At 44.5% G+C, this 11,551-nt stretch overlaps 1 protein-coding gene across 9 annotated transcripts in view; it reads right to left on the bottom strand.

Annotated features, from left to right (window-relative positions):
* Positions 1-3,300: 3,300 nt before the first annotated feature.
* LOC106611119 (fermitin family homolog 2) overlaps positions 3,301-11,551 on the bottom strand; it is a 90,197-nt gene continuing 81,946 nt past the window's right edge. For 7 of the 9 annotated variants that reach the window (XM_045723545.1, XM_045723551.1, XM_045723546.1 and 4 more), the window contains 7 exons: positions 11,166-11,290; positions 10,910-11,016; positions 10,431-10,655; positions 7,386-7,406; positions 6,724-6,848; positions 6,345-6,486; positions 3,301-6,133 (listed from right to left, as the gene is read on the bottom strand). In XM_045723545.1, the coding sequence (XP_045579501.1) occupies positions 5,960-6,133; positions 6,345-6,486; positions 6,724-6,848; positions 7,386-7,406; positions 10,431-10,655; positions 10,910-11,016; positions 11,166-11,290 (919 nt within the window). In that variant the 3' untranslated portion in view covers positions 3,301-5,959. The remainder of the gene's footprint in view (positions 6,134-6,344; positions 6,487-6,723; positions 6,849-7,385; positions 7,407-10,430; positions 10,656-10,909; positions 11,017-11,165; positions 11,291-11,551) is intronic. The other 2 variants (XM_045723548.1, XM_045723552.1) reach the window with 1 other exon arrangement.

Raw genomic sequence — 11,551 nt, 5'->3', positions numbered from 1 at the left:
GGAAGCTACATACAATGCGGTACATCTCAAATCAAAAGCTGGTTCTCTCTCCTCGTCTCCTTCCCTTGATCTAAAAACAAATATAGTAGGTTAAAGCAAATGAAGGAAAGGATATGAGGAGAGGCCTCTTTAGACTAATGAGACGCACCCTCCCAGAGTTTATATCTCCTCATATTCCCTCTCACCTGCAGTGCATAGTGCCAACACTGCGAAAACCATTAATCTCTCTCTTTGCCTGAAGGCAGCAGTTTAACTCGGACGTGAAAGCTGGAATTTCAGAGGAAGAGTCCTGCCTGTATCAAAGTTAACACTCAGCCACGTCTTGCAGGAGATTATTACTTCTACAGTGCTAGCTAAATGGGCTATGATGCATCCATCATTAGTTATCACTAGGGACGTGACCAAGAAAAACTCATAACAGTAGACTGTTATATCAAATGTACTCCTCTAACAATCACAATCAAACTGTCCGGGACGAATGAGATCCTTAGAAGATTGCACTGTCTCTACAACACAGTTCTTATGATGGCTTTTCCTCCGCTGTCCGTTTCAATGGCAGACACCTCATTTTCAATATGTCACACCAGTCATTCAGCCAGAGGTATAGGCTTACATCTCCCAGTCCCCAGCAGGCAGCAACCCACTCAGTTCTGTCCCCTTTTATTGTTTTGCTGCCAGATAACTGGCCGGTCAGCTAATTTAGCAGACCAATGGCCAGACAGCCCCTGGGTATAATAAAGAGCTGAGGATCCAATTCTATTTTCCAACATCCAATTTGGTCTTTATTGCAGGTGTCACATCGAGATGTTCTCATATCCACACTGCAGGGGGCTAATGTAAGACAGACACAGGGTGCTGGAACCGGGATGAATGGTGGAGACTGAGCTTATTGCCTATTATGTTTCGATGGAGGGGGCTGTTAGAGAGGTTTCTGGATGTGAAGGGGCAGATCATGCATCATAGATCATTGGAAATAGATGATCTGACACAGGGGAGAGTATAGTATTGGGGTGGCAGCATAGCCTAGTGGTTAGACCGTTGGACTAGTAACCGAAAGGTTGCAAGATCGAATCCACGAGCTGACAAGGTACAAATCTGTCGTTCTGCCCCTGAACAAGGCAGTTAACCCACTGCTCCTAGGCCATCATTGTAAATAAGAATTTGTTCTTAACTGACTTACCTAGTTAAAGAAATAGACCCAGGAGGTGGTTGGCTTTGACAACTAGAATAAATGTTTGACTCAATGTTTCTGACTCATTCTCAAAAAATGAAAAGTTGCTTTTTAAGGGCAGTCGCTCTTTAATGACAATGCAATCACTGTATTTACTAAGGGAGCATCTGGACAACAATAAAAACATGTTTCCCCAATATGGGAAGTATTGTAAGATGTGAAATAGTCAGTCCCATGTGAAATAATTTACCAGTTCCAGAGAATTACTGTTGTTAACTGATCTCTCATTTGTCTATAATGGTCTGGTGTAGGTCTATTGACGTAGTCATGAGGGAATGTAAGCAGTACACACATTGGAAACACATCAACTCAAAGCATGGGAGTGTGTGGAGAAAGCTGAATATCTCCAGCCAGCTGATAACAGAAGTTAAGAATGCTGATGAACTTATCTAAAGTCAGGTCTGATACGTAGAATAACCTACAATAAAAACTATGCTATACCTGTAGATGTTTCATAACAAAACTAGCTTACCAGTACGATTTGTTTTCTAGGCTAACAAATATCTTTCAACCATTGATTGTCAGTCAAGTTCCAATGAGTCAACCCTTATGTCCATTACCTTAGCCAGGTATGAAGACAGCTGAGGAGATATGCTTCTTAGAAAGTAAAGAACAGTGGAAGACAGCTGGCACATCAGTGTTACAAGAGGTGTCAGATATTGTCTGTGTGTCATTGAATCCAAGCAGTTTAAATCATTTAAAATCACTTCAAACTCAACTGAGTATTTTCTTTGAGCGTCCTACTCCTTCTGCTCTTATCGTGGTGGACGTCACCCCGTTGTCCCATGAGGTCACAGGAGTTCCTTGACACTAGGTGGAGTGGCGACTTGTTGAGGACAGCCACTTCCCATTCAGCGTCACACACAATGGAAATACTCCCTCTGGAGAAGACCCAGGGAATGTCGGGATAGGAGTCAGGATAGATGCATGCAGAAGATTCAACACACATGCATATACACAGATAGTAAGCGCACGCTCTCTCATACATGAACGCGCTAACAACTTCTACTTTAGTTAAGTGAGAAACATGCTCCCAACATCTTAAATAAGCAATGAAAGTGCATTGAATAGTTCTTGAAATGCTATTGACATCTCTTACAAGGACAGGATGTTCCTGTAGATTCCATTGTTCCCAAAGCTTCACCATTAACACCACACACCTCAGCACTGGATTGGAGGGTGGATACCGTACCAGTTGACAAGCAGAGGGATACTGAATAAAATTTGATTTGAATGTAATTGCCCAAGAGGGCCATCTCAACTGTCACCATAAAGGATATGACATGCTCAGATCTTACTGTGATGCCGTGAACATGCTAGACTACGGAACGCTACACATTTTGTTTTCTAACTTTACTGCATGATGTGCATGTTGACGATTTAAACAAAAGAAATGTAGAATGACAATGTATAATCAAGAGACATACCCTGACACACAAACCCTCTCACCATGTATCCTCCATGTCACCTGCCTGAGTCACAGCCCACCACCCCTCTCTACAAGATGCCAAGACACCATAGGCACCAGGTGGCCGGAGTGCCATCTCCATGGCAACCCTGTCTCCCTGGCGCGGTGGGGATCGGGCGCCAAAAGCCTGGCTACAGAGACGGACGGTAACACTCTAAACATTTCATCTCCCCATCAATCTGCCGCTATGTTTCTGATGGATGCCAAGTAACGATGGAAGCTGCTTTAAGAACAGTGAGAGTAGACCTTTAGAGTAGTTTGGATCCAGTCCTGGATGTGACTGCAGCAGAGGGTGGAATAGGGGATGGTTACATACTGCCCTCTGGTGGAGACAGGGAACCTTCACCCCATTTCAATTGTCGCAGAAAAGGAAAATACAATACTGTAGCTTTATAGCGAGTATTCGATGTTTTCTGGTCTGTAATGTGTGATCACTGACTCAACGTTTGAATAAATAGTAAGGAGAGGGTTTGTACTTACTGTCAGCAGCATATCAGCATTTCAATTTAAAATCACACTGTCCATGTTATTCTGTATAAAAATAGTCTACGAACACATAACATGTCCTCAATTGGAGTACAATATTATAACTCAAACTTCATTAAATAAAAAGTTTAATTTTATTTTATTTTTTTAAATAAATGCATTTTTTTACAGTCTGAAAATAGCCGGCCATGCACTGCTGCTCTGGACATTGGAGGCAAACAAAACTGTTATAGGAGGAAAAAACTAGGCTAGTTTGCTTCTTTTACTTCAGTTCACTTACGGCTGTTTGTCTCAAACTCCAAGGTCTACTTTAACAAAAAGGGTCTCCTTCATACCAAAAACATTATTCAATTAAAAGCTACAATAGTGATCAAATCTGAAAATGAAGTGATAGATTTTTGAAAAGGCACTGAACAGCAGAGTAAGGGTTTGGCAGCCTAGGGATGTGTCATTGGTGGTAGTTTACAGAGCTAGAGTGTAAGATCAGTGCCAAAAAAATGCAAGAAAATAAAATAACAATGTAATTCAGTTTATAGGAGAGGCAACAAGAAAAAAGTACATTGAAAAGCCCTTTTAGCAATGTTTGCGTAGTAATAATATCTAGTGTGAGAAAAATCTTAATTAAATCCCAACCAACCTGGAGTTTGAGACTAGTGTTATCTTCATATATATATATATTAAAAACTCAATAAGACCGTAACATTGGCAGGCGCACATTTTCATACTACACAATGTTGACAGATGGCTTTCCCCTCTCCTTTCTGGAAACAAAAACACTTCCCCAAAAAAACAAGAAAAAAAAGCAGCAACAAAAGAACTGTACAATTCTATAAAACCTGTGTTTTTACATTAGTTACAAAAAACAAATACTTCATTTAATGTTCGTTCATACGGAGGGCAAAGAAAAAAGACGTTGCATAATTAATTCTTCAAACTTGGTGACCCATTGCTGGTGCGTAATAATATTAATAACGGTGCTGAATAATAACACTATACGGTGTAAGATAAAGAATGGCATTTAAAAGAGGCGGCTGCACTTGGGAACGCTGTTATTATTGGTAGTATCCCTCCAGTTGTACTACACATGCACAACGCATTTGCAAGGGTCTGAGTCTCAAGGCAGAGCTGAGGTCTTTCCTTCATGCTGTGGACGCTGGACAACCCTATATGGCTGGCAGCGTGTATCTGTTCCATGACAACATTCTTATTTGCATGTTCAGTAATTGCCTCAGAACTTGCCCATGATACCCATTAAAATTCCATCTCAAACAGAGTATCCTTGAGTGACCCCTTCAACCTTGAGTAGCTATGAGAACTAGGCATGGTTATTCAGCGGTTTACAGATAAGAAACTACAGGATATTCACCCTGCTTGAGCTCCTGTTGTGCTGACATGTTAACTAATGCAGACAGATAAACGCTACTGTAGGTGTGTGCCAAGGCTGTTTAAACTCTCCAGGCACACTTGTTAGCTGTTGCATGTAGTGTTTCACACAGAGGATAGAAGACTCACTGGAGGTATGCTCAGACAAAAAAAACTATGAATTGAACTACAGCTTATTCATTAAGGGATGCTCTACAGACTCTCCCCTAACCCTAACCTTAATCCTTATCCTAACCCTTATTCTAAACTTAACCATTACCCTAACTGTCACCTCAGCAAGCAGTTGCTTATCAACAGATAGTATGTCCATCTGTAGAGCATCTACAGATGGGAAATCCAGACTATCCAAATAAAGTGTGACCAGGGATCATACATATACTGGAGAAGTGCTTACTGCGGAAGTGTGACTTCATATGGACTAGTTAGATCAAAGTGAGAATCCTTCATCGAGTGGAGAGGACACGGTGCCCAATTCTCTCCATGAGCTCTGGGTTCCTTAGCCTTTCCTTATCGACGGAAGGAAATTACCTCATATCACTTCCTGTCTCCGCTGAGAAAGTAAAAGTGTGTCACTGTTTTGCCGATACTCTTACTTTGAGGATTACTACTGCCTATAGTCACACCAGATGGAGTGAATATGTGGATGTACAATACGTGAGAGTGAGGTGGCACTCTGCAGCATAAATTAGACAGAGTATCATATCACAGGATGTCAGGCAGTACACAAACCACCACACCACTTCAAAGACTCCGAACAGCACCACACCTCACCAAAATGACAACAATAGAACCAGAAAACGAAACAGGGATAAATAAATAATGTGATTCTTCATAAGAACTCATACATGGTTTTGTGGGCTGGTCGGATTATGATGACGCCATAGCTGAGAGCTTGAAGGGTCAATTTGATCAGTTCCTTCAGTGGAGTCGGAGTAGAAGGGGGGGATTAAGAAAGAGTCTTTGGAATGGAGAGGTCTCCTGATGACATGTGATAGGTTCTCATGGACGTAGCTTTGTGATAGCTGCTTGAGGAAGAGGCTGCTGTCCCCAGTGCATTGGAGAGGGATGGGTGAGTGGAGAGGGGTCATGGGGGGGGTTGACGACAACTCCCAACTTCCTGTCAAATAATGTGGGCGATGGGGGAGCCACAGGCAGGGTTTGGAGTTAGTCTGGGCTGCAGCGTTGCGCAGAATATTAGTATTAATGCAACAAAAATAAAGGGCATCAGTTTTTTAACAACAATGGCGATAATGGGTGGCCGCATGGGGCTCTAAAGCATGGTTCCATTTAAAACCACCAAAACTTTATAACAAATAAAATAAACCCATATGATTTAGCCTCCACCCTCCCTCCCCTCTTGACCCTAAACTCTGACCCAGGGGGTCAGGTAGTCAGACCCAGCCGCTGGTCAGCTTGTAGAACATCTCCTCGTCCAGAGACTCGTTCTGGTCTTTGGCGCGTGTGGACAGGAAGATGTAGCCTCCGATGAACTCATGTACCACCTTACAGTCCACCTCCGCACATATGAAAGCCAGGCTAGGCTCGTCTGCAAACTCCACCGTCACCTAGGGCCACAGAATGATCACACAGTCAAAACTATAGGAATCTACAAGGTTCATTTAGTAGAACAGAAATTCTCCTTTTAAAATTGACCAACCATGTGAAATGCCAAGCTAAGATGATGAAGCTAAAACAAATTGGTGGTAACTGTTCAGAGTATTAAATGCCTTGTCTTTAAAACAGTGTATTTTCTGGTCTATAAGCTGAAATCCATACCATCTTGATCTCCCAGTTGACATTCCACTGCTTCATGTTAGCAAACCTCCAGGTCTTGATGGCGTCTCCGGTGCTGGCGTCCATCCGGATGAGACGGTTGTAGGTGATGCCAATCAGCTCGTCCCTCTTCCCACCCTGGAATCTGTGAATTACAGAATTCCAAGTGAGCTCACTGCTTGGGATGTGCTTATTGGAAGTAATAAGCTTATTGGATTTCAACCATGCATCTTTGAAATCTGACACAATCTCTGTTAGCTGTAAAAGAACAATCCCAAACACAGACAGAGGCAGGTGGGCAGACAAGAGAGACCTGGGGGAAGAGATCTGTTATATCAATAAAGGAGTGTATGAAGAGACTGGAGAAGAGAGTGGGACTCACTTGGCCAGGAAGTGAGTGATACCAAACTCAGGCAGGGACTGCCACGCCTGGATGAAGCGCATCTTGGCCTCGATCAGACTCATCTGGGCCACGTTCTGGTGGGCCTCTAGGATCCGGGCCGAAATCTGATGACCACACAACAAAAGACTGTTGAACACACAGGTCACAGACCACCACTCTGAAACCAAGCCCCAGACACACACCCACCCACACAGACATAGGTCTACTGTGCACACATGGCCCTGTCCTATAACCTCCCTATAAACCCCCAAACCCCTCCCCATAGATATAGGAAGGCACAGAAAGTAACCAAATTAAAGTATCAACAAACATTTGAGATATGTGACCCTCCACAGAGGCCAGTCTAAGGGCCCATGAAGTGCCTCCCCACCCTGGTGTATGAGTCAGTGGGATGAGCAGAGAGATGCTGACCTGGGTCTTCAGGACAGACTCACCACTTTACTATATTAGCTTCACATTTAGAGTGTTAGTAGTTGAAGGAGAAATTAGCGGGAATGAGGATCGGACAAAACACAAGCTAGCAATCACCCTTGACCGGGCAGTTTGTTTTTCTAATGTTAAAGGTGAAACTAACTATTGAGACTGTTACAGATCTACTGGTAAATCAAACACGACCCGAAGACAAACCCATCTCCACTTACCAGGTCCCTGATATAGCCTGGCTGAAGAGGGAGGGAGGCAGACGGAGGGATGGGAGGACAGCGCAAAAGGAGGGAAGACAGAAAACAGAAGGAAAGAACAAAGAAAAACAAGCAAATGAGAACAAGGCCAATGAGCAAAGAAAACAGCTTCAAAACAACATAGCATAATCAGAACAGGCTAAATTAACAGGAACATTTTGATCTCTCCATGGGGAGAGAAAGCAGCAGCAGACTCCATGGGGAGAGAAAGCAGCAGCAGCAGCAGTCTCCATGGGGAGAGAAAGCAGCAGCAGCAGCAGTCTCCATGGGGAGAGAAAGCAGCAGCAGTCAGTGTCAGTATCTGTCAGGGCAAGCAGAGGGTTTAGGACACAAATTATTACAAACTGATTTAATTGATTTACAAGTTTGAAACATTTCATTGGAGCTATTATGACAGTAAATCTTGTTTATTTTAGACTTAAGTAGCTACTGTACTGTAGGGCAGGCCATTCATCTTGTGTATGCAATTCCTTTCATGTCCACACGGTGGGAACACATACCAAGGTACCACACAGCTCAAGTAAACACCACTACAGCCCTCTGCATTAGGTTATTTAACAATATCCTGTTGTTTGTTATTGTGCCTGCCCAGTTTGCTTTCTCTTATGTAAAACTATGTTTAGCTAGGAAGCTAGGAATCCATCTAGCCTAACTCCCAGTGATCTATAAATTCCTTTGCATATCTGCTGGGAATTGCAGCGTGAAAGTCACATCGGGGGAGTCGGAGGAGAGGAAGTAAAGTATGGAGAAAAAAAGGAAAGAGCAGAGGCAGCACCCTGCAAGCATCTCTCCCACAGCACAGCTGACTGACGCAGTGGCAGGTTGACCTTTATTGTCATGAGTCATCATGAACGCAGAACTGAGCAATTTGCCCTTAAATAGGCCAGCTGCAATGAAAACATTTGCTATTTTGTATAAATTCATGACAACAAAAATGTGCTTTTTGGTCTTAATTTCAGGTTAGGGTTAGACATTAGGGTTAGCAGTGTGGTTAAGGTTAGGTTTAAAATCAGATGTTATGACTTTATGGCTGTGCCAGCTAGTGACCACTCTGCAAAGCTTTCACCAGAATAAGATTCATGACGAAAAACATTGACCTGCGACTGAGTAGCTGAAAGAGTGGCTTTTCCCAGCCTGGTTTCCCGCTCTGCATTCCCAGACAGGACTCATTTCCTGAAGCTCCCAAACAAACAAACTCACAAACATACTGTATGTCCACAAGCATACAATACATGCACTCTCTCACATACACAACAACTACAGTACATACACACAGTTGCATGAAGGACACACACACACACACCTTCTCTGAACACACTGCCAGCGGCCTTGTCCAGGCAGAGAAGTTTCATGTGGTGCCTTAGGGACATCCCCTGCCTGCCTGGCTGGAGCTCAGAGCCCCAAACTGAGACTGGAGCTGGGCCAGAACCACAGCCCCATACAGACAGACCCGCAGGCCTGGGGAGAGAACCTAGGAGGGGTGCTACTATGAGATCTGAGGGGAGGGCCATTTTTTTCCTCACACATGCATACTACACACATGCATACTCACACACACACACACACACACACACACACATCCTGTTTTTGTGCAGCAATGCAGAATAAACCAGTCTGTCTCCTTCTTTGGGACAAAAACACCATTCCAGTGTGATCCAGCAGACACGGTGACTGTTTTTAGGATGTCGACCCTGGATAGACATTTCCTGTTTGATTAGCTCTCTCCTCCCTTCTCACTCACACTATGAGTGGTCTTTCCCTATGCTCTTCTTCTAGACGACCCAGATTCACGTCAGGCTGAAGCTATGGTTACAGTCCAAACCCAGACTAGTACCGAGACATCACTTAACCAACACACACCAAAAGAACCTCCCACTTTTCCTATACAGCTTAAATCAGAACCACATTGAGTGAGTAAGCGTGGGAAGACCACTCCCCCTCTCATTGTTACCGGTATACGCATCAGCCTGTTATTTATGTTGGAATTTTCTAAATAAAGAGCACAATTTTACTGTTACTTAAAAACGTAAGTTCATCTCTGCCTATGAGGGCCTAATGCGTAAATGTGACTTCTCGTCATTGGTTGGCTTTTGGTGGTTTGTTTCGGATTTCTCAGTAAGACAACTCCTTTAGGTTGCGTCTCTTTCTCTGGCTGTGACTCGCAACCTTTAGTAATATATCCGTTTCCTCTTCTCCTTTCCTTATTGTGTGTAACTGGTGTGAAATGGCTAGCTAGTTAGCGGTGCGCGCTAGTAGCGTTTAAAATCTGTGACGTCACTCGCTCAGACCTTTAAGTAGTTGTTTCCCTTGCTCTGCAAGGCCCGCGGCTTTTGTGGAGCAATAGGTAATGATGCTTCGTGGGTGACGGTTGATGTGTGCAGAGGGTCCCTGGTTCAAGCCCAGGATGGGGCGAAAGAGAGGGACAGAAGCAATACTGTTACTTGAGCACAGATCTGGCAGGATATGGATGGGTGAAATTAACATGGTGGACCTTTATCCAGTCAACTAGCTTCCTTTCAGAGGAAAATGACAGAAGGGAGACTAGGGAAGGAAGCTGATTAGAGTAAGGAGAAAGCCTTTGAGCGTGACTTGTGGTAATCCTCTCTTTTAGACTGCTGTCCTGGGTTCCCCTTGGAGAGGGAGGGATAGAGGGCGGTTGCATTCCTGTGCAGGACAACCCAGATGCCAGGAGGCACCCCAGGCCAGCTGGGAAGTAAACAACAACCTCCACCCTGAACACTGCTCTGCCCACCTCTTCCCCCTTCGTCTCTCTCCATCCTACCTCCATGGAGGACCAAGACTATCCTTAAACCTTCACCTGACTAACATCAACTCATCTGAACATGATTAAGTGTTGTTTTTTGTTGCCATAGCTTTTGTCAGTTCCCTTGCAGTGTAGCAATATGCATCTGTATGCATGCGTATTTGAATCCAGGGAGTGATGGGCCAATCATCTATTGTCTACATTGATGGGGTCTCCTCTCCACACAGCCCCTGGCTAGTTACCTGCTTGTTCTTGTACTTCTTCAGGTAGCGCGGCGACACCAGGCACTCAGAGTTGATGTCATTGGTGACAGCTGGCTCAGCGATGAACTGCGGGTCAGGGTTCATGTGCTGCATCTTGAGGAAGGACAGAATGTTCTGGACCTCCAGGTTATAGGAGCTGTCTGCCATGGTCTTCCCCTTAGAGGCCAGGCGGCACGCTGCCATCCAGTGGGCATATGGCTTCTCCTGCAAGGGAAGGAGGGAGGTGGTGGTTATGCTGAGGCCAATGACGTACAAGGCTTTTCATTAGGTCCTAGAGTACTTTCCGATGTGGTAACTGCAATATTTTCACCTAAACTCCAACTATTGACACAAATCTGATCAGTCTTAATATGTTTCTAAGTCGCTTTTAAATGTAACATGAGTAAATGTATTGCATTCTTGACATTGGGACAGATGGTCCTCCATGCAACCAGAGGAAGCCAGAGAGCCACACTCACAGCGTCACACCGCAGCCAGATCTCGTTCATGCCGTCAGCCACTGGGATTAGCAACTTGATGTTGAATTTCTGACTGGAAATGTTCACATCTGGTGTTACCTCGCAACCTACAAAGACAAGGAAAAGTTCTGAGGAAGGGGACAGGAGGGGGTCAAAACCATCCATCACACACCACTGGGGATCACACACACTTAGGTCATAAAGGAACTGTTGCCTTCTTCAGTGTGTGTGTGTGTGTGTGGGGGGGTCCTGGTACCTCTCAGATTCATTTGGAGGGAGGGTGTCCCATGAGCCTCCTCTTTGCTCTTGTAGCAGGAAATTGTGATGTCCTTGAATGTGCACCAGTACTGCTTGTAGCCTTTCAGTGTCAGTTTTTTGGGCCTGGAAAATACATAGAAGAGGGAGAGCGATAGAGGCAGAGAGAGAGTGAGCGAGAGAGAGGCAGAGAGAGAGAGAGAGGGGCAGAGAGAGAGAGGGAGAGAGACAGAGACAGAGAGACAGAGAGAGAGACAGAGAGAGAGAGAGAGAGAGAGGCAGAGAGAGAGGCAGAGAGAGAGGCAGAGAGAGAGGCAGAGAGAGAGGTACATGGGAATAGAACCGCAAAAGGTATTTTTATGTGCACCAGGTCATCAAGCACAGACT

The sequence above is a fragment of the Salmo salar genome, chromosome ssa09, assembly GCF_905237065.1.
Source record: "Salmo salar chromosome ssa09, Ssal_v3.1, whole genome shotgun sequence".
Lineage (NCBI taxonomy): Eukaryota > Metazoa > Chordata > Actinopteri > Salmoniformes > Salmonidae > Salmo > Salmo salar.
Note: the sequence above shows the minus strand (reverse complement) of the source record. Positions and strands in the feature narration are given on the sequence as shown.